The sequence below is a fragment of the Aulonocara stuartgranti genome, assembly GCF_965226115.1.
Source record: "Aulonocara stuartgranti genome assembly, chromosome: 20".
Lineage (NCBI taxonomy): Eukaryota > Metazoa > Chordata > Actinopteri > Cichliformes > Cichlidae > Aulonocara > Aulonocara stuartgranti.
Genome location: NC_138956.1, coordinates 37,228,567 through 37,251,508, shown reverse-complemented (window position 1 = coordinate 37,251,508; position 22,942 = coordinate 37,228,567). Strand labels below are relative to the sequence as shown.

General features: G+C 40.3%; 1 protein-coding gene across 3 annotated transcripts in view; it reads left to right on the top strand.

The window, feature by feature from the left end:
* LOC309697844 (L-rhamnose-binding lectin SML-like) overlaps positions 1-22,942 on the top strand; it is a 142,114-nt gene that overhangs the window by 2,528 nt on the left and 116,644 nt on the right. Inside the window, exons 3-10 of one of the 3 annotated variants that reach the window (XM_082520035.1) lie at positions 1,220-1,285; positions 8,339-8,432; positions 13,881-13,975; positions 14,071-14,115; positions 14,211-14,349; positions 14,429-14,526; positions 21,564-21,649; positions 21,774-21,908. In XM_082520035.1, the coding sequence (XP_082376161.1) occupies positions 1,220-1,285; positions 8,339-8,432; positions 13,881-13,975; positions 14,071-14,115; positions 14,211-14,349; positions 14,429-14,526; positions 21,564-21,649; positions 21,774-21,908 (758 nt within the window). Of the gene's footprint in view, positions 1-1,219; positions 1,286-1,454; positions 1,925-8,338; positions 8,433-12,785; positions 13,246-13,880; positions 13,976-14,070; positions 14,116-14,210; positions 14,350-14,428; positions 14,527-21,563; positions 21,650-21,773; positions 21,909-22,942 lie in introns of those variants that run through there. The other 2 variants (XM_082520036.1, XM_082520037.1) reach the window with 2 other exon arrangements.

Genomic DNA, 22,942 nt, shown 5'->3' with positions numbered 1-22,942 from the left:
ACTTGAGAATTGAGAAAGGGCTTTGAGACAAGGGAAGCAAAGCTGAACACAATGCAAACAGGACGAGACTCAAAATAAGACAGGACACACAGAGACTCATACTCAAGAGACATGAGCTTGACACAAAGACTGAGGAGAACACATAGATGAGACCAAGATGACCAGGACAAGAACACTAAACACAGAGACATGAGTTGGTTGACAACGAGACCGACACACATGGAACGTGCATGGGAGGCCGAACCTAAAGACCAGAACCTACAAATATATCATAAAACAGAGTATTACTTAAACCAGAATCCAACGAAACAAATATATTAGGACTGGATCACAGACCCAGAACCATGACAGAACCCCCCGCCCCCTTAAGGGTTGACCTCCAGTTGTCCCAAACTAAACAAATACAGGAAAACCTGACCAGGGTGGGTGGAGCAATCTGGATGGAGGGCTGGGAATATTAGGATAAATATTCCAAAACAAAGAAGCAACAGTTCAGCAGGCTGGTCATGAGGCCAGTGGCAGAGACCAATCAGTTTAGGAGACTGTGTGGAGACCTCTGGTGAACTCTGGTGGAGATGGATTTAGCAGGAACCGTCTAGTTTGTGTTGGTGTGACCCAGGTTAAGGCAGCGGTGTGGCATATGCTGCTTGCTGGGTCGGTTCAGCTGAGCTCCCAGCAGACGCAGGGAGACATTTCCAGGGGTCCAGACTTGGCTGAGGCCTTGAACTCAGGCTCTGGGTGGGCCCCAGGGACAGTTTCAGTCTCTGGGAGAATCAGTCTTGCAGCATCACAAACATCTTGAAACACACAGTCTCTGAATTAAAAAGTCCAGGTACAAATCAGAGAGAGCTGCCTGAGCAACATCACAAATTGTCTTTAAAACATCAGGTTGGGGAAAGAAAACACAGTTTCTGAGAGCTGGGAAACACACAGTTCAGGTTTTTCCAACTCCGGCAAAAAAGAAATTGTCCTCTTGTCTGAGGGCCCAGAAACCTCAAACATGTTCTTGTCAGGTCACGGAAACAAAATGTACGACTCTATAACTGTGCTGCTCAGAAGCAGAGTTATCAGGAGCACAACTGATGGATTTTAAGCTTTCAAAACAAGAGCCTGCAATCTGTGACCTTATATAAGAAACACAGTTGTCATTAATTTACAATTTACACATTTAGTTTTTAATACAGGCTTTATCAGAGCTGAACTTTCTCTCCTCCCACAGGGTCCCGCATATCCACAGGGAGAGTGGTCACCTCTAATGGCCTCAGTGTCCAACACCTGAGCTGCGGTAAGCTGGACAACCGTGTCCAACAATTCACTGCAGTGAGTTCTCTTTCAAACATTCGCTTTGGTGTCTCTGCGTTGTCCACAGAAGCCTTTGTGTCATTTATGTGGAAATAAAAATCCTGTCTTTGACCACATTGCTCCTGGCTCTCGCATCGTCAGTGATTCTTGAGATAAGGGACAAAACACGTCCGCCGATAAAACCCGATTTTGGGGTTAAAAATATGCACACAAGTGTTAACCCAGCTGACTAAGAGACAAACCAAGGCAATGTTTACACAACAAAAGTATGATTTTGTGTTTTGTTATGCATATATATTTACTTTAAATGGTACAATACATTACCAGTACCCTAAAAATCCACTGTCCACAAGCAGGTGTGATGATATTAAAACAGAGAGAAAAATGAACAGTAATGTAAAATGAAACATCAAGTCACTAAGTATTTAAGTCAATACCTTATTTAATATCAAAATGTACACCTGAAATTTATTTTTGCATATTTTAAGTGATTAAAATCGTGTCCAGAGTTTTTGTCAACACCATCAGATTTTTAAAAAAGTACAAAAAAATCAGGAATGATTGTGGGCAGCTTACACTCTGAGGACCCCTTTACCACTTCCTGTTCGATACACATGCCATGGTGAGTTTTTTTGTTTTAATTTCATTTATGGCACAACTTTGTGATAAAACTGCGTCACAGCCACAGCCACCAAAGTCGATGAAATGCAAGATTTAATTATTTTGTAAAAAGCTTCATTTAGGTAGATTGTTGAGGCCATAAGCAGCTGTTGAAAAACAAGCTTCTGTCAGAAAAACACGTGTTATGAGAGAAAGTCGGTATTTTGTCAGCACCATCAGATTTTTGTCTGACGGTGTTGACACTTTTTGTAATGGTGTTGACAAACGCCACAAAAGTGTCCTATTCACTAATTATGTTACCTTTTTTTTATTAATATTTCAGTCATATTACTTCCTGTGTATTTTACTGATATTTCTGCTTTATAGGTGTGTCGAATATTATCGAATTTGCCGTATCTTGAATCTCATTGTTAATGTATACTTTGTTAATCCTGTAGGAACATGCTTAGTCCTCTGCATTTAACCCTTTCACAAGCGGTGGGCAGCTACAAATCCATCGCCCGGGGAGCAGTGTGTAGAGACGGTACCTTGCTCAAGGGTACCTCAGGAAAGCCGCTGTTCGGTAGATTTGAACCCCCAAGAGATCAGGGGGCAAACACTCTATCTACTGAGCTATCTCTGCCCCGAGAGCTGGTCTTTTAAGTGATGATGTGTGAAGCCTGCATTGGAGTCCAAACTACCTGCGTTTATTAAGGCTGTTGTGTTTTAACATGTTTCAGTGCTTTTTATCTTGTTCTTTTACATCTGAACAAGCCCCTAAAAACAGCCAGTGATCACTGTCAGGAACCCTCACGTTAACTTTTATCAAGTGGAAACGAGTTAGCATTCATCCTCCAGCTTCACTGTGTTTATGCTAACATAGCTGTGTCGCTAGCGATCACGTAGCACATCATTATATAACCGCTAGCCCAACTTCAGTAACCCTACAAACGTCACTGCTGTTTAGTTTCCTGTCTTCATTTATGTTGGAAGTGACAGCAGAGCTGGTGTATCATGTTTAGGAGGAATCCAGCAAGCTAACTTCTAACTCTGTTAAATTTCACATGTTCTTTTTTTATGGATGCCTGGATGTTACACCTGGTAGAGCCACACTGATCATTTTATTAAAGATATAAGAGTTGAGACAGTTTGTAACTGTCTAAATTAACGGCTAATGACATCTTACTTAAAGATAGCATCTCTATTGCTTAATACATAGTTGTGTTTTGAATATCCATCCTTAATCTGTGTAAATGCTTCAGAAAAATTCTAAGAATTACTTAATGGTACATTTCAGGCTAGAATGGCAAAGGGGAAGTTGTCATAGACGAACGAAAGAGAAGGAGCAGGGAGGATCGAAAAGAAGTAGAGAAAAATTTACAGCCAGCCTGAGTTGAAGAAAGAGTTTCTCAGAAAGGAAAAGATGGAGAAATAGAGTGAAAGAGTGAAAATAAAGAACATCAGTGATCTGAGAGAAAGAAAAAAGGCAGAAGAGAAGGTTTTGGAAACAAGCACAGAGACGAAAGGAGAGAAAGTCCAGCAGCGTCTAAACACACAACCACAGAGAACTTTAGACATAACTTCTGAGGAATCAAGAAAGAATAGCTACTAGCCAGCTACTTGCTGGTGAACTATCGAGATGTAGAATCGGACATGTGCAAAAATGAAATTGTTATGAAGTGTCTTGTGATATTACATACGTTTTTAAACTTTAATGGTGATTTTTAAAAGAAATAATTGTCACCATCGTCAACACCTTGTCAGCTCAATAATATGTATTTTTGTTTATTGTTCTCTTTTGAAGAATAAAAAAATAAAAATAGTTAATTTTCTCAATAAATGTGTAATTTTCATGCTGCTAAATATGATTGTTTCTTATAGAGATTAAATACAAGCTTCTGAAAATATGTACGACTGTAACTCTAATAACAAAAAGCCAAACAATCTTACTTTTAAATGTGGTATAATTAGTTTGAAAGCATAAACAGTAGAACAGAGAAGCTGCTAAAAGTCAAACTAGCTGAAACACTTTATTTAAAATATATATTTTGCATTTCTTTGTGTCTGATAGTGTTGACAAAAACGTTGCACTTCTCCAGCAAAAACATAAATTATTAAAAAATGTTACACCTGGGAGACCAAAACATGGTGAGACGGCCAAAACTTATAGTGTAACAATTATATGTAAATATGATTCCCCTAATCTCAGGCATCACTGCTGAGCATGTCAGCGATATTCATGCACTGTCAATACACAAACACTGCACCCAATTCACGTGGGCCAATCTACAGTAACACTCGGGCCAAGTCCGGCCTTTGTGGCCAAAAATCTTCATCTCCAGTGCACTCCATTGGAGCTAGAGGCTTTTTGCCCCCCTGCTTTTTTTCTTCCCTGAACAGGAGCGCCTACATGCTGTCCCTCCGGTTAGGGTTTTATGTACCTATATAGAGAGAACAAAAGCTTTCAGGAGGTCTAATTAGGTGTTTATTTCCATGTTGAAAAGCCTGTTAGCAAACAACACATTTCCTTTCGCCAGCATAGGTCTGCCCCAACCCTGCGCTTCATGCTTTTTCTACAAGAGGGATGGTAACCTCTTTGGCCTTTTTTAAGGGGTGTCTCTATATAGGAGATATGTGCAACAGCAAGCTGGGCTTCAACTTGAATGACAGGTGTCGCTGCGTCACACCCTTTTATAGGGAGGAGGGTGGCCCCTCCCTGACACAGGCGTCATGACTGCCACCCAATGCTGGCTGGAGTAATGACATAGAGACTTCTGATGATGACGCAGAGAGAGTGTTCCCCATAGTGAGACACCTCACTGATGTTATCAGAGAACAGGAGTTACGGAACAGAGCAACCTGATGATTCTGTTCATCTGGACGTAGCGTTTTGTGGGAGAAACGTTTCGTCATCATCCAGGTGACGAAACTTAGCCTATGTGACCAAGGAGGAGGGGCCTAAGGGTACATCTGTCACCATCTTACATGCTGTGATTACAGCCATTCCCCAACTCTCTGTGAATGGGACTCATGGCCATTGATCAATGGGCTTTGGTCAGTGGTTGTTGATCAATGGTCATGAGAACTTGCATAATTAAGATTAAGGAAGTATGTCTGTGAAGGTTCTCAGTCATCCAGGTCATCGTAGTCTAAGGAGCTTGCAAAGAAAAGCGTCTGGACTTCTTTAAGTTGCTTGAAGACGTTTCACCTCTCATCCGAGAAGCTTCTTCAGTTCTAAGGTCAAATGGTGGAGAGTCCCAGATATAAACCTAGTGGGAGTTTCCCCCCACAGAGGGACAAAAGGACCCCCTGATGATCCTCTAATCGCCTGAGCCAAGGTGTGAAACTGGGCGTGGGTCCCAATCAGCCAGGGTTTCGGGTGAGCTCATTGTGAAACCTGGCCCCACCTTATCATGCGAATTCCTGAGGTCAGATGGCCCAGGATGTGAGTGGGCGTTAAGGCGTCTGGGGAGGGATCTCAAAACTGGATTATAGATGGCAGAGAGTTGGTGTCGTAAGCCCCGCCTCTGTTCAAAGATGGTCGCTCACAGTGGACATAGATGCTTCTTTCACTCCTCTTTCAAACCATCTGTCCTCTCTGTCCAAAATGTGAACATTGGCATCCTCGAAAGAGTGACCTTTATCCTTAAAGTGTCTTTATCCTTTAAGTAACAAAAAAAAAATTCTCCAAACCAAATTCTTCCAAAGAGTGGAAAATAAATTTATGTTCAATTGTATCAAAAGCCTTTAAAAAAAATCCAGGAAGAGAATGAAGCTATAGTCAGGTACCAGATCAGATTAATCAGTGTAATGTTATTAGAAAGGTGTCTGTTTCTCATAAAGTCTGACTGTGTCTCATCGATAATTGTGTCCGGGACCTCTTTAGTTCTGTTAGCAAATATTAAAGCCATAATCTTATAGTCATTATTGAGCAGACAGATGGGTCTCCAATTATCACAAAAGTAAGTCTTTGGTTGGTTTTGGAATAAGTGTTATGAGACCTTGAGTAAGAGCAGGATGGAGGGTGTTATTCTCGATACTCTCTATGAAAGCAAGCAGTAAAAACGGAGGCAGGAGATTTGAGCAGCTGTGCTCCCGCGGACGGTGATCACGATCTCTGTCTGGCACAACAGCTGGAGCTCAGGGGGCAAAACAATCGCACGAGTGCTGCTGTTTGACTGAGGAAGAGTAAAGTAGTCGTGGTCAATCACATGACCACTTACAGACAAAGCAACAAGGTGACATATACCAGTTTATAAACTGATAGGCCAGTAAAACCAGAGTGATGATAAACAAGATATACGCGTGTTCTTCCTCAATAGTTTCGTCACGTCTGTCTAAGGACAGCAGCGACGCTCTCTGCTTATGAGCAAAAACAACAACACAGCTCCTAAAACAGTGGAAGTTTCAGGAGCTGTGGAGTTTTGAGATGTGAGAGATTTGTGACGTTCAGCGTGTTTGGAGTGTGTAGTTAATGTGTTGTGTAGTTAGTGTGTAGTGTTGTGGATAGTGTTGTGTTGTGTGTCAGAACAATGAGGCGACTGCTTTCTCCAGGTAGAAACAGGAGTGACACACCTGCTGCTGTCAGACCTGCAGGTATCAGGCTGTGATGTTTCCTTTATAGTGGACAGAAATATTTGCAGTGGCACAAATAATTTGTGGCATCTTATTGAAGAACAGCTGATTGTTGTGTAAACAGTTTGAAATGGTTATTTAAAAGATCAAGGTCAAAGGTAAATGGCTGCAAATAACTTGTTTGCAAAACTTGTGCATAGGATTTTAAAATTGACAATTTATATTTACATTTAAGGTTATGACATATGATTCAATAAACATGTTTGTGGTTGTTACAGTAAAAAAAATCACTTTTTCTACTCTGATTTTATGTTTTTTGTCTGATTTTAGATCAGTTGTGTTACTACAGTAGTCAAAATGAAAGCATGACTGCAGATTCAGACACGTGAGGTTGTGCTGATGAGACCAAACAAGACAAAGTAAACAGTTTTTAAAGGTGAAATGTGGAGGAAACATCAGAAGTAGTTGAAAATGGCCGATTACACCCTGGACCCCAGAGGGTTAAAATGTTTTTTAAAGTAACGCAATAGTTACTTTTCAAGTAATTAATTACTTTTTGAATCTTGTAACTCAGTTACTAACTCAGTTACTTTTTTGAAGAAGTAACTAGTAACTATAATTAATTACTTTTTCAAAGTAACTTGGCCAACACTGCTTATTACCCACCAGTCCACATTGTTGGCTGCTGTTTTTTTTGTTTTTTACTTACTTCCGACAGAAAGCCTCATTTCTGCTGTTCGATACTGAACAAATTGAAACTTTTTAAATTTTGCAAAACTGCAAAACGCTGAGCTTTGTCTCTAATCAAACCTCTGTAACTTTGCTCTGCTTCACTTCGTTTTTGACAATATTTTTAAGGTCATCTGCTATAAAAACACAGACCAGGAAAATCACCTTCATGTTTTTCTGTTTTATCCTCAGTTACTTTGACACAAAGGCGTCTGCTGTGCTGCTCACACCTTTGATTAAGTCTGGCAAGTGTCAGCTTCCTTTTTATAGATAGAAAAATATAGATATGTACTGATAAGTGATCAAAGTTATAATATTTCTGACTGTCTGAGGCAAAATTTCCCCGATTCAAATCGAAACGAATCGTGGATCGAATCGATTCTAGAAATCAGTGACGATACCCGGCCCTAGTTCGTACATCACCTTCTTCGGAGCTGGTGATTTAAAAGGTGTAACAGGGAGAGGCGTGAGCTCATCCATTTCCTCTACAGCTAATGTGAGTGTCACCGCAGTAACGGCGTAGTTATGGCGGGTATCCATTAGCATGTACACCACCAACCTGTTCATGTGTCTAACTGTTTTCCCCAAACTCTGGTAATTGGTGATTCTGTTCTCAGACATGTGAAGCTAGAGACACCGGCAAGCATAGTCAAGTGTCTTCCAGGGGCCAGAGCAGGCGACACTGAGGGAAATTTAAAACTGCTGGCTAAGGGTAAACGTAAATACAGTAAAATCATAATTCACGTCGGCAGTAATGACACCCAGTTACAGGTCACTAAATCAAACTCGTTAAATCAACCTCAAGGTTTTAATCAGACAGTGATGATGTGATTACAGTTCTCAGGTTGAATTCAACAAACGTAACAAAAGTTTTGGATTAACTGTTTATAAATATGTGTCATTTTTGTACAGAATTACTCATTTTAGAAGTAAAAAACTGCACTTTAACTTTTTTGTTTGATGTCACATTTACTGTGGTGGTGTACAGAGGTAAAACTACAACAACTGTCATCGTCTAATTTTAATGGATCTGACTGCAGCATCTGAGTCTGAAATTGAATCCTTAGACCTGGATTATTGCAATTATTGTGTTGAATTGTACCTTTTCTTTCATACTGTGTGTGTATAACAGTGCGTGGAATGATCATTGTGCAGTCAGCTGGGTACAGATGTGGAGATAAAGCAATCTGCCCTCAGAGTGACACTCTGGACAACGTCAGGAACAGGTGAGCACTGTTGGAGAACAAACAAACAAAAACCTGTCAACATCTTTAATGAAACTATCAGGAATTAAATGATTACCTGAAAGTAATTTGTTTCAGAATCAGAAATACTTTATTAATTCCAAAGGAAATTATGGGTTACAGCAGACAGCATGCTGGTTGGTGCATGCACACTCATATCTGTCTGATATGAGTGTGCATGCACCAATTGATCTGATTTGTCTCATCCTGACACCTCCCATACGAACGCGAAAGGTAACCTTCCATGTCCTTATGATATGTGCCGGATTGTGGCTTCCAATGGAATGACGCTCCCGGCGGTAACACACGTTCCAGCCGTGTATTCCAGCCCTAACCATAACCACACTTTTAATCGTATTGAATAGTATTTTTTCAAAGCGATTAATGATGAGAAATTAAAGAAATGTACATTTGTAGATTGATTCCAAACGGTTTCCGAATGCATAACATACAGACTGGTTGGGTGGCTTACGCTTTGGGATGAGAACGTGTTGGAAATGATCAGCTGAAAACCAGCTGTTTCCCCTACGGTGGCCCTGAGGGGCAAAACAGACTGCACCTTAAGAAAACATGAGCAGCAGAAAAACACAACGGAAATAGAAAACAAAAACTGGATTGTTTCTGGGGGATATAATGACTTGAAGAACTAGATCCGGATGTGACAAGCTAATACTAAACAGCTGATAGCAAGCATCTATTATATGTGATTAAAATACACATTGAATCGATTTCCCTCACAACAGTAATGAACCCTGTCTGTGAAGGTTCTCAGTCATCCAGGTCATCGTAGTCTAAGGAGCTTGGAAAGAAAAGCGTCTGGACTTCTTTAAGTTGCTTTTCAAGCAACTTAAAAAAGTACACATAGGTGTGCCGTGAGAGATCGTCAGGTGTGCCGTGGGAAATTATTTTATCTTCATTCATTGGTCCAAAAAAATACAATTTAATAATTATAATAATAAAAGTAATAAAATCATTGTTGAGCATCTGTGCTTTCAATGCAGTGACTGGTAGAGTCATTACTCTTTCATGTCAGTGGGTAGCGCAATATCACCTTGTTAAGTTAAGACATTAGCGTTAGTGATGCGCGCGGTACGTGGCAGCTGCAAGTCGTACAACAAAGATGGATAAATATTTGAAAAGAAAAACTGCGGCCTCCGAACTGGGCCCTGGACAAAATTCTAATCCAGAAGAGCCCTTTACGAGTGGTGGTCAAAAGAAATCAAAAACGGTGAGCTTTACTTTCACTGCACCGACTCTGTTATGTTTGGTGTGTGGAGAAAAATTCTCAAACAGTGCCATGGTCCCAAGCAAGCTTAAACGCCATCTCCACACAAACGTCCCTCACTTCAAAACAAGAACACAGACTATTTTGTTCGCCTGCGTGAACACGCTGAGAAACAGGTAACGTTAATGAGAAAAAACACAAAGGTGTCTAAAAGAGCTCTCAAAGCTAACTACTTAGTGGCTGAACTTATAGCCAAATCCAACAAAACCACACACTGTAGCAGAGACATTAATACTACCTGCCTGCAAAGCCGTTGTGAATAAGATGCTGGGCCCTGGCACGGTTAAAGAAACAGCCAAAGTCCTGCTCTGGTTTTGGAGAAGATTGCTTCAGTGGGAAGTTTGCATTGCAACTTGATGAGTCTACAGACATTAGTGGACATTCCCAACTCTTGGCCAATGAGCGTTTTGTGGATGGAGACTCCATCAGAGAAAACTTTCTATTTTGCAAGGCACTGCCAGAAAAAACAACAGGAGAGGAAATTTTTCGGGTTACATCCAAATATCTTGAACAAGGGCGACTTAAGTGGGAAAACTGCACACGTGTCTGCAGTGACGGAGCAGCAGCCATGGTCGGGCGCACCAAAGGTTTCGTTAGCAGAGTGAAAGCGATACACCCCGATGATATTCTTACTCACTGTTTTCTGCACCATGAGGTGCTCGTTGCCAAGACTTTACCAGCAGACCTAGCTCCTGTGTTGGATGATGTCGTGCGCGTGGTGAACTTTGTCAAGTCAAGACCTCTGAAAAGGCGCATATTTGCATCTCTGTGCGAGGAAATGGGAGCGGAGCATACAGCCTTATTGCTTCACACAGAGGTCCAATGGTCTGTGTATGAGCTGCGAGAAGAGCTAAAAGTGTTTTTGAGTGAGGGGAGGTACAATGATGCAAAGCTGTTTGCAAGTGATGAGTGGTGTCTAAGGCTGGCTTACATGGCAGATATATTTCTGCATTTGAATGAACTGAACACACGAATACAAGGCTGAGATGAACACCTGCTCACAAGCACAGATAAAATAAATGGATTCCGTTCAAAGGTGCATCTCTGGCAACAACATCTGGAAAATGCCAACCTTGACACGTTCCCACTTGCTCAGAAATGGCAAGGCGATATCAAAGCTGCCACACTGTGTGAAATAATAGGTAAACATTTGAAAACGCTTGAGGAGAAGTTGTAAATTTATTTCCCCTCAGTCTCCACTGAATGCCTTGACTGGGTAAGGGACAGGACATTGGAAAGGATATGACTTTGCAGGAGCAGGAGGAACTAACTGAACTGAGACAAGACTGTGGTTTAAAGCTGAGCTTTGCTGATCTATCGTTCCCCACTCTGGCAAACAGAGCCATTTTGACATTGCTCCCATTTTCAAAAACATATCTATGTGAGCAAAGCTTTTTGAGCATGGCTGCTATAAAAACTAGAAACAGAGAGAGATTAAGAGCTATTGAGGAAGAGCTTTGTGTATGCCTTTCTTCAATTCCTGCCAGAATATCATCTTTGTGTTCATCTAGACAGGCCCAGGTTTCACACTGAGTGAGTATAAACAAACTGAGAGACTAACTTGCCATTATATGTACTGTATTAGGCTACAATGTGTCATTTTGGAACATGTTTGGTTGGTGGTGTGCCACAGGATATTTGTAATCTATAAAATGTGCCGCGACTCAAAAAAGGTTGAAAAACACTGATCTAGCCCTCAATGCGCCGCCCAGTTTGCCTAGCAACAATGACATTATGCACTGGAAACATTTTAAACCGCATAGTTTGACAGAAATGAAGGCAAAAGTCTTGCTTTTATTTTATTTTTACTTTTGCTGTGTGGAGAGGCTAGAGATTAGCTAGTAACCAGTGAGCTAATATACTTCATGAGACCAATAACTACCAAAGTTTGGTAATATAATGTAAATATAATATGTCCAACATTACATTTATTGTATTAATAAATTAAATGTATTTAATTAGAAAATTACAACAGTGAAATGTAACTCTGTTTCAAATACTGAACTTCAGCAAACATTCAAGGTGCAACTATTTCATATCACTTTATATCTATTTTATCTCAAAGACGAATATGTGTGACACTGTATATAAGGATGCGTTATCTATGAAAGAGATATTGTTCTTTTAATATACAGTGGAACCCCAACTTACGAAATTAATTCGTTCCCGAGGGTCTTTCGTAAGTCGAAGCACCCATCGCGCGTTTTGAGTGAGGCGATGCTGAACGATAGGCTATAGGCTAATTGCTAACTAGAACAACAATATGTCATTCAAGGGGAACAGCGAAGCGCAATTAGGGTTTGTCACATTTGTCACAAGGCATTGTGGGCATTGTAGGCTCAGCCAATCAGAGCCAGCGGATTTCGTTACATGGGCATTTTGCAATATTTCCGTTCAGTGCCTTCGTAACTTAAATTTTTCGTTAAATGGGGTATTCGTAAGTCGGGGTTCCACTGTATTTGCACCACTACATTTGTCCGAAAGCTTACTTAAATGGGTAAAAAAAGAAAAATCACAAAATTTCATCAGTAGCATGTATCTATATAGTATATACATAGTACATACATGCATAGTATATGCATGTATAGAAATGCATATACTATTATATATTGTACATATATTTATTAGTTTCGGATGTAGCCATTCTTGTATTTTGCTTGTTTACATTATTGTATTTTGCACAACTCTGTTGCTTGTGAAGCTCGCACACAAGAATTTCACTCACATGTGCTGTACCAATGTACCTGCACATGTGATGTGACAATAAAAGTGATTTGATTTGATTTGATTTGGTAAAATAAGCACATTGATATATGAAATATTCCTTTATTGGGTGAGAAAATCAGACCATGTCATAACTGCTTTAAGTCACACAGAATAGACATCAGAGCCTTAAACAGGCTGACGTCTGCTAAATGGGTCAAACTGGGCAGAAAGTCTACAAACACATAACATCCTTATAGAATATGATGTAACACTATAGATCAACTTACTTTTTCTACATAATCCATCATACAAAATGTAATCAAATGGAAAAGTCTCTTTTTAAAACTTGTTTTATTAGTTTTAATCTTTTAACTTTATGCATCAAGCAAAAACTTAATTATATGCAACATTCTCTGACTGGAAGAAATTAGTTTAACATTTAAACCTATTTTCTGCACATTCCAGCACATAAAATAAAATATTTTTTGTGTTTACACTCAGTCTTTCAAATAGATGCAAGTAAAACACAGCAGAAAATAAATAAAGTCACAGACTCAGCGGTCCTGTTGCTCTATTTTCACCTGTAAAGCAGGAGTGGGGTAGGCGGAGGTTTACCCTGGTGCAGGTGTGCTGCGGTCAGTGGAAGAATCCGCGAGTTTCTCTGTGAGTTTCCCATTACGTCGTAGCTACTCGGTGCTTGCTTGGAAGTTTAGGGGTGTTTTCGCTGTAAAAAGAAATTTTCTTCCCACGCACGATGGACACTAATGTTTTTGTCACTTTTTATGGAATCAAACTCAAAGTAAGGTCAGTACTTCCACGCTTTAAACGCTGCACGCTCATACTCTCTCCCACAATCGATATGTGATCCATTGTTGATCTGCACACAGCTGTTGTCGCGAACGTAGCACTCGCTTACGTCACTGTCATGAGACATTCTCGCAAAAAAATCACGGTTTTAGTAACGCAGTAACGCAGCGTTCCTACGGGAAGTAACGGTAATCTAATTACCGTTTTGGCAATAGTAATCCCTTACTTTACTCGTTACCTGAAAAAAGTAATCAGATTAACGCGTTACAAGTAACGCGTTACTGCCCATCTCTGCTCATCTCTGCTCACGACCACAGTGAGCTTCTCCAAGATGTGATCCAATTTACACTCAGAGGTCTTATTCTGAGTGTTCACGGCAGCCGCAAGCTTCTCCAAGATCTTATCTGTGCTACAGTCAGTGAGCCCACGTAACTATCACGTAACTATCACGTAACTATCACATAACTTTGCCGACAGTCAGCCAAATTTAACGTTTTCATGAACTTTTTTCCTTTTTTTCCCTTCTGTGGTGTTTTGTGTGCTTTTGCTGTGTTTTTCTGTTTGCTGGTGTTTTCTTAAGTTGCAGTCCGTTTGACCCCTCAGGGCCACCATATGTTTCTGTCTCCCTGCAGCTGTGATGGAAAAACCAAGTGTGACATAAAGTCAAACATTACTTATGATCCTGGAGTCTGCAAATACCTGGAGACCACCTACACCTGCTTCACACGTAACGACTCTGTTAAACCTGTGATTAGAAATGACTGATGAACCCAATCTGTACATGAATGATTACAGTTTCTATGGGATCTGTGTCTGTTTCAGGCCACAGTGTAACATGTGGAGGATCTCAGTCAAACCTTCAGTGTGGTGAGAACACAGCTTCTATGTCTTTGTACGTTTGAGCATTCATGTAAAAAAAATATCACCATGGTTACAGTTTGACTCTATGAACTCTTCGTCAGGTGAAAGACAGGTTATAGTCGTCTCCTGGGCGAATTATGGTCGCCGTGACAAAACCACGTGCCCTGATGGACGTTCTGATTCTGAGCTCCAAAATGTTAAATGCTCCTGGTCCGCAAGCATGGAATATTTTACTAAAATGTACGGACGCTGACTCTCTTCCTTCAGCCCTCCATCTTCTCTCAGCTTCTGCTGACTCACCTTTTACCTGCATTCACAGGTGTAACTGGCAGAACAGCTGTACTGTTGAAGCACCAAGCTTAGTAGACCCATGTCATGGCACCTACGAGTACCTGGAGGTGTTTTTCACTTGTCAGGGTAAGTTACTCAAACAATAAACCTATAAAAATAATCTTTTAGGGTCTGTACATTCATATTTGTTTGAATGAAAATTATAATTGTTCCTCATTTTTGAAAGATTAACCTTTATGTGCTGAAAAGACTGAAATCACGCCAAAACATTGTCAGTTTTTTGCAGACCCTAAAAGATTGAAATCATTTTATATATTTATGAAAATTATCTCAAGAATATGTCAGCAACATCCCTTAGTTATGCTGGCAGCATCCAAGATGGCACCAGTGTGCACGGCGAGACGTCTCTTTGGGTTGTGTCTGCTGGTTGTTACCTTTCTTTTTCTATGTTGCCCTGATGGTTCTGCTTTACTTGTCTATGATCGCCAAACTCTTCTGAACCGTCGGCCACTAAAACACTGAATGCTTGATTTGGAAAGTGAGCCACAAAGTCTTCCTCCACTTTTGACGGACATACCTGACTGCCTACATCACTCACCATTTGCCCTGCCTCGCAGGAAGCGCTCTAGAAGACAGGGAAAGCGAGGTGGCATCCTTTTACGCTTCAAGGCTTACCTGAAATCACATGGAGTAAAGAAACCTCGTACTCTTACAGGTGTGCTACCATCTTTTCAAGCCCTCTGGGACCAGTCCAGTTACAGATTCAGCTGCCATCGCTGGATCCGACCTGTTGGACTTCCTGCTCCCTCTGACCTGCCAGCGAAGCCTTTACCTGTCTGGCGATGGGTGTGGACCTACAGAGGTGGCATGAATCTCAGTAACCTTCGTCCGCTGGGAAGTGCTCCTGTTAGGAACGATCACTCTTCGGATGGGCACCAGGTCACTGTGGACTTTCATCCTAAATCCCTCGATTGTTCATTTTTCAGCTCTCCTCGGGCCAATGTTGCTCCACTAAGGACTAAACGCACCAAATCTACACGTCAACCTTGGCTTAATGATGCCACCTGTGCTCTCAGATGCGAATGTCGAGGTGCAGAGAGAAACTGGATAAAAAACAAGCTCCAGGTGTCTTTGCGCATCCTGCGTGACTGCTTAACAAACTAGAAAATGCATTTTCTAAAGAAACTGCAATGTGAATGCTGATAGCTGAATGTTTTGAGCTGAAATGACATAATTGTTGAATGTTAAGTTAAAAATGTTGAATGAGCTGAAATAGGCTGAAGGCTAAAGTGTAAAACTGTTTAAATCTAAAGTTCACACAGAAAAAGTTTCAAAGTTGGAAAGTAGCTGAACATCCTTAAAATGTACAAAAGCTGAGTAATGACTAAAGAAAATTTAGAATCACAAAACATCTGAATGAATATTAAAAGTTTATATTCTTTTAATCATCAAAATCGCTGAAATGTGGGAGAATCCACGACAGAAAGGTAAATGCTTTAAGTTTTAATCATCCAGTCAAAAAAGATGATTCTAAAAGTCATCAACTAACTCCAAACGCCCAGATCTGAACCACCTGTCTGCTGAAGAGAAATCCACCAATTTGTTTAATACTGTAGTGAGCAATGTGGAATTGAACAGTGATGGTCCTGTGCGGCAAACATGCACGATTAACTCCCAGTCAATTGCTCACTTCACTGATGCTTTCCTTGACTCTCCCCTCTCTGATGCTAACTGTAATGGGGTTTTATCAGCGGATGAGCTTGCTAAACTATTTTATACTACATGCGCTGACATTCTTAACTCTGTTGCACCTCTGAGGATTAAACGTGCCAAATCCTCACGCCAACCCTGGCTAAATGATGCTACTCGTGCCCTTAGGCGTGAATGTTGTTGCGCTGAGAGAAAATGGAGGAAAGACAAACTCCATGTCTCTCTGGATATCCTCCATAATTCTTTATCTAAGTATCAAAAGTCTGTTAAAGTATTCTTAAAGTATTTCTCTGAAAAAATCTCAGCTCTAAGGGCTTCTCATCCATCTCATTCATCGTCAGTTTTAGACCCAGTTCCAGCCTCTGAATGCTTGACTGTCTTTCAACAGTTTGAGCCAGTGTCTTATTCTGCTTTAAAAGATATAATTGATCGTCTCAAAATCTCTGGTTCCCCGCATGATATTCTTCCTTCTCGTTTCTTTAAGGAAGCTTTACATGTCATTGGTCCTTGTATCTTACTTCTGCTGAATGCATCATTGTCATCAGGTTGTGTACCGTCTGTCTTTAAGCATGCTGTTGTGCAACCTACTATGAAAAAGTGTCTGTGAAGGTTCTCAGTCATCCAGGTCATCGTAGTCAAAGGAGTTTGCAAAGAAAAGCGTCTGGACTTCTTTAAGTTGCTTGAAGACGTTTCACCTCTCATCCGAGAAGCTTCTTCAGTTCTAAGGTCAAATGGTGGAGAGTCCCAGATATAAACCTAGTGGGAGTATCCCCCCACAGAGGGACAAAAGGACCCCCTGATGATCCTCTAATCGCCTGAGCCAAGGTGTGAAACTGGGACCCACACCCAGTTTCACACCTTGGCTCAGGCGATTAGAGGATTCAAGCAACTTAAAGAAGTCCAGACGCTTTTCTCTGCAAGCTCCTTTGACTACTATGAAAAAGAAAAATCTTTACCCTAATGGTCTCAGTAACTACAGGCCGATCTCCAAACTCCCTTTATTTCCAAAATATTGGAAAAGGTAGTTCTAAAACAACTTCAGGCCTTTTTAGATGCAAATGGTATTAACAGAAAGTTTCAGTCTGGTTTGAAACCTCGCCACAGCACAGAGACAGCCTTAGAGTTTTTAATGATCTTCTTTTAACCGTTGACTCTGGCTATTCCGTGGTTTCCGCTGCTTTGACACGGTTAACCACAACATTCTTCTATCAAGAGTGGAACATGTTGTTGGTCTCAAAGGTACGGTTTTATCCTGGTTTAAATCCTACCTCTCAGAGAGGTCGTTCTCTGTTGCTATGGGGCAACACTCCTCGGCCTCTGCCCCTATTTACTGTGGTGTGCCTCAAGGGTCCATGCTCGGTCCTGCTCTTTTCTTTGTACATGTTGCCGTTTGGATTAATTTTTAAAAAATATAGCATCTCCTTTCACTGTTATGCTGATGATATCCAGATTTATTCACCTTTGACATCTGATGTGTCTGCTTCTTTGCAAACTCTGTTAAACTGTCTGCATGAAGTTAAAATTTGGTTACCACATAATTTTCTTACACTGAACGAGAATAAGACTGAAATCATAGTTTTTGATAGTCACACTCCGCCAGACCAGTTAGCTGATGCCTTAGGCCAGGGGTGTCAAACTCAAATACACAGTGGGCCAAAATTCAAAACTGGAACAAAGTCGCGGGCTAACATTAATATTTATTGAAAAAAAAAACTTCCTCCAGATATAAGAATGAATCTTTTCTTATGGACTCAAGTTTTGCTGGAAAACTGAATATGGAACAAGCAAAGCTTAATACTAAACAATATATATATTAGCTGTATAATACCAGTAGGCCAGCTCTAATAGTAATTTGGTATGGCTTCGCGGGCCAAATGTAATTAGGCTGAGGGCCAAATTTGGCCCGCGGGCCAGAGTTTGACACCTATGCCTTAGGCCCTCTCGCCAGCCTCTCGCTCACTGTAAGGAACCTTGGAATGTAAATAAATTTTGATTTGATTTGCGCCTCTCTTCTGCTGCTTTAAATAAACAGAAAAGTGACCCCAAAACAAATGCTTCCCAAGAGAAAACTACAAGTCATATTGACAAAATTCTTTCACTGCGAGCGCCAGCAATGTCCAGTCTACCGAATTCTCACTTTTCATGGCTGTGGAGTTTATTAAATAGACATGTGACAGTGTAAAGACAGCCTGTACTTCTGAAACTCTGAAACTTAAACTGGAACTGAAGAAAAAGTATAATAGATATTGAAAAGATAAATACAAGTTGAATAGTTCAGTGTCTTGGCTTCGTTTTAAAGTTTGGTCACTCTAGGTCAGTGGTTCCCAATCTTTTCTTGCTAGGCCCCCCTTTGTTTTACATGAACCCCCCCGCACAAAAAAATTCTCCAACCACACACACATATTTTGTTATCAAACTCCATTGCGGTTTAATTCACACCTCAAACATTTAGTAAACAATTAAACAAATAAAAGTAAACTGCAATAAATTACAGGTAGTAATTTTACGCTGCGTCCACACCTACACGCAGCTGTTTCTATGCGTTTGGGCCTTTCGTCCACACATAAATAACATTATTGTTTACATGAGGTTCATTTCTACAATGGCTGATAGCAGAAACGGCCCTAACCAATCTGGCGCCCTAGGCAAGATTTTAGGTGGCGCCTCCCTACATCAGCAGTGTAGTGTAATGTTGTAACAAATAATATTTCTATTAAATAAGCTTTACTTTGCATTTTAATTAACGTGGGATTATTTTTTGTATTTAGAAATAATAGTACCAACTTTTTTTCTTTTTTTTTTTCAACATTTGTGGCACTGGCGTGGCGCCCCCTGATGGACGGCGCCCTTAGCATTTGCCTATACGGCCTATGCCACGGGCCAGCCCTGGCTGATAGAGACGAAATACTGTTAATCTGACTATCTTCAGGTTTTACATGCTTACATACACACACGCAGTAACTGTCCCTTCATTTACAAAGGCAGAGGTGTCACAGTGTGATTATTTTACATGTAGCTGTTTTTTTCCTGTGTAATAATATTCAACATTGCTATCAATTTATTTTTTTCAAAAAATGCCTCTCTGTGCATAACGGTGTTCAAAAACATAAACAGCTGTGGAATCCTGTTTGTCTGTGATTTGAACCGAGGGAACAAATCGTGGCAGGATCAGCCTGATGTTATTTGTATCCCGCTGTAACTTTACTGTATAAAGAGCAAACATCTCCAACATGTCAGGAGCAGTTAGTCATTACAACAAGTGTTTGAACTAAAGATCAAGAATGTGGGATCCTGTTTGTCCGTGATTTGAAGAGCCCAGCGCTGCTCCCGACGCAGGGAAAACCAGTTCTGCAGCGGAGACCTACCTCAGCACCTGTGCAGGTGAAGCCAAAGGGAAGATTTGCTTCACCATATTTTCTAGTCTTTGGCTTGGAAGGAAGTTGGTTTGGAAACATATTCAGCGATGCTTCATCTCCTGCTTTGCATTTGTGCGGGAGCCCCGTCAAAAACCTGTCCACGATGCTAGCAGTGTCCAAGCGTTCTTTTATTGTTTTTCTTTTCATACTGCGCCCCCTTCAACATTTTTAACTTAACAGCTTCATTTCAACTCAAAACATTCAACTATCAGCATCCAAGCTGCAGTTTCTTCAGAAAATGCATTTTCTAGTTTTAATTCTGTTATTAACCCCTGTGCCACTGTTACTATGCAGGCTTCCTTTCCACTTTGTGAAAACTGAATCGCTTCATTAAAAAATCTCAACCTTATGAACTCTGCATTCACAGGCAGTGTTAGAGTTCAGTATGAGTACAATCAGGCCTGTTTTATGTTTTTATATTTAATTCATTGTCTTCTTATTTATCTTTATTTGTTTCTCTACAGTTTTTTCTTGTTTTTAACTGATTGTGAAGCACTTTGGTCAACTCTGTTGTTCTTAAATGTGCCATACAAATAAATTTTGAATTTTTGAATTTGAATTATTTTTTCATAAGCTTATCAAGTAAGCTAATGAAAATGACATCGTAAATAAAAAATGTCTCTGTTTTATTCGCTGATGTTTCCTGAACATCGACAGAATGTGGAGAACAGAACATCTGTTGTGTTTACCAACTGAAGATAAGGCAGAGATACCGCTTTATACCACAAGATGGTGCAGTAAATCAGTGTAACAGTTCTTTAATAACAAGCTGAAGTTGAGAGATGAACACATTTTGCAATAAAAGTACATTAAAAGGGGAGAGTTTATAAAGTCCTCTGACCAAATTAAAGACACATACAAGTAAAAATCAAACAGACAGAATTAGGGCTGTTCGATATAACGATATATATCGGATGACGATGTAAAAATGTCGATCGTTTCATTTTACGCTGTCGTTTGTTTCCTGGTTACGGTTTACGGCAATATTTGTTCATGGTTTGATGGTCACTGTAGTGGCTATATTCATTTCTTAAAGTTCTCTCTTTCTCTTATATTTAATATAACCACACTACGGACGGACAAGCGTCTGTTTTTATGCGTTGTCGTTAGCAACAACGACGGTAACAGCATCGCGTGTCCGCTTGTTCCACATAAACCTTTCACAATAAAGCTCAAGATCCTGTTGAGACTTTTCAAAATAAACTGAATCACGTGAAAGATGCACATTATTTATGGATGAGAATTAAAAAAGAGTTGTGTAAAAATATGTTTTATATTTTAGATTCTTGGTAACAGCCACCCTTTGCTTTGATTTCTGCTTTGCACACTCTTGGCCTTGTCTCCATGAGCTCCATGAGGTCGTCTCCTGAAATGGTTTTCCAACAGTCTTGAAGGAGTTCCCAGAGATGCTGAGCGCTTGTTGGTCCTTTGCCTTCACTCTGCGGTGTGAAAAGCAAAAATGTGCTTGTATTTGCTAATTAAATGTGAAAACATTGAAGCATTCCTACAAAGTCCTATATTTGAGCGCACACTAATAAAATTCCTTCTGTGACCATCACTGCAAACAGCCAGCTGATCTACACAGCAACAGGGATCCTTGAATATCAGATGAACACGAGAACAGAAGCCTCAGTGGAGACGAAAACTAGAGGCAGAAAGGAGGGAAGTTACCCAACTATCAGAACTGCAGAGAAGTGTGATGGGACGCCTAACAAGTACAACAAGCTGTACAAACCTGAGGCCTTAGAAAGACCCAGGCAGTGTCGTACTGATGTAGTTAGTCAGTTACATAATTAACCAGCCGTTAATATGAAAGTCATTGTTCAAGCTCAGCTTCTTCTAACATGAGATGATCGACTGCTTTGCTTTGGCGTGTACTCAACTGACAGTTTATTAGGAACACATGAAAAATAATGAAACAGATGTCTGTTATGAAATTCTTCATCTTCTGTTCTGAAGTTTATGGGGAGAAATTACTTTCTTTTGAGGAACCATTAATCTGTTCACCGACCTTTTAACTTTGCAATCATTTTGAAGATGCTTCCTGCCCATCTGGTTGGACTTGGTTTGGAGGTCGCTGTTTCATCGTTAACAGCAGCTTGAAGACCTGGACTGATGCTGAGGTACATCAGGAAATAACAGCAGCTGTCGCTGCATCACTGATGATATAAAGACTTTCTGTCTTTGACTGATTTTAAATGCATTCTCACACTTTTCATCTTCTGTGCACCTCATCTTCCTCCTCAGAGTTCCTGTCAGACACTCGGTGGAAATCTGGCCTCATTCCACAGCACAGCTGAGTACACCTTCATCAGAGAGCTCACTCGCACAGCAGCAGGGTCGTATACACCAGCTTGGGTTGGAGGCAACGACAGAGAGACTGTAAGTGTTTCACAGATAAAGAGGATGAGCTGCAGCTGTTTCTGATATTTCATATGTTTCTCTTCATATTCATCAGTTTGATTCAAATTTTATAATTTTGTCAAATCCAGGTCTGTGTTTTGTATATAAGACTTAGTCGTGTTCTTCTTTGTGTTAACTGAGATTTGTCTTTGAGCTACTAGTGAGTATCTGCTGGCAGCAGACATGAAGTGTAGAGGTCTCTTGTCTGCACTCTCAGCATAAATGCACCAAAGTACATCAGAACAAAGTGAACCTCTAATTTTATTTCTGTGAGGGTTCTCAGTCATCCCGGTCATCGTAGTCTAAGGAGCTTGGAAAGAAAAGTGTTTGGACTTCTTTAAGTTGCTTTCTTTCAAGCATTTAAGCAACTTAAATGCTTTTCTTTCCAAGCTCCCTAGACCTCAAACTTTATTCTTTCAGGAAACTATGTGGATGTGGAGTGATGGTTCCCAGTTTGACTTCCCAAACTGGGCCAAAGGAGAGCCAAATGATTATAAAGGAAGAGAAGATTGTATGACGATAAACAATGGAGGTACAAACTGAATCTGGGTTCATTTTTGAAATCCATTTTTATTTTAATTCAAATTAAAATCATGTGATCTTAGGTCTTTAACAGAACTGTTTTTTTCTTTTACATTAGAAAAGAAGAAAACATTTACTGCACAGACCTCTGATTTTATTTCTATTCTTCTTTATTTTGAACCGTTTTTACAGGACAGGATTATGTCAACGATGCATGGTGTAACACCAACACACCTTTTGTTTGTGTCAGAGATCCGTAACTGCTTCTTCGTGTGCTGACAGATCTGAATTGATGATGTCACTTCCATCACTGCTGGTGGATGTATTGACAAATATGGTTTCATATAACATGTCAAAGAGATTGACATCCCCCAGCTTATCTCCATCCAAGAGTGAAATAACAGACAACTATCCAGCCTTTTCATGGTTAAAGTAACACAGAGTGCTATAACAATATATCTCTATGCGATTCTGCTAATAGTTCATTATAT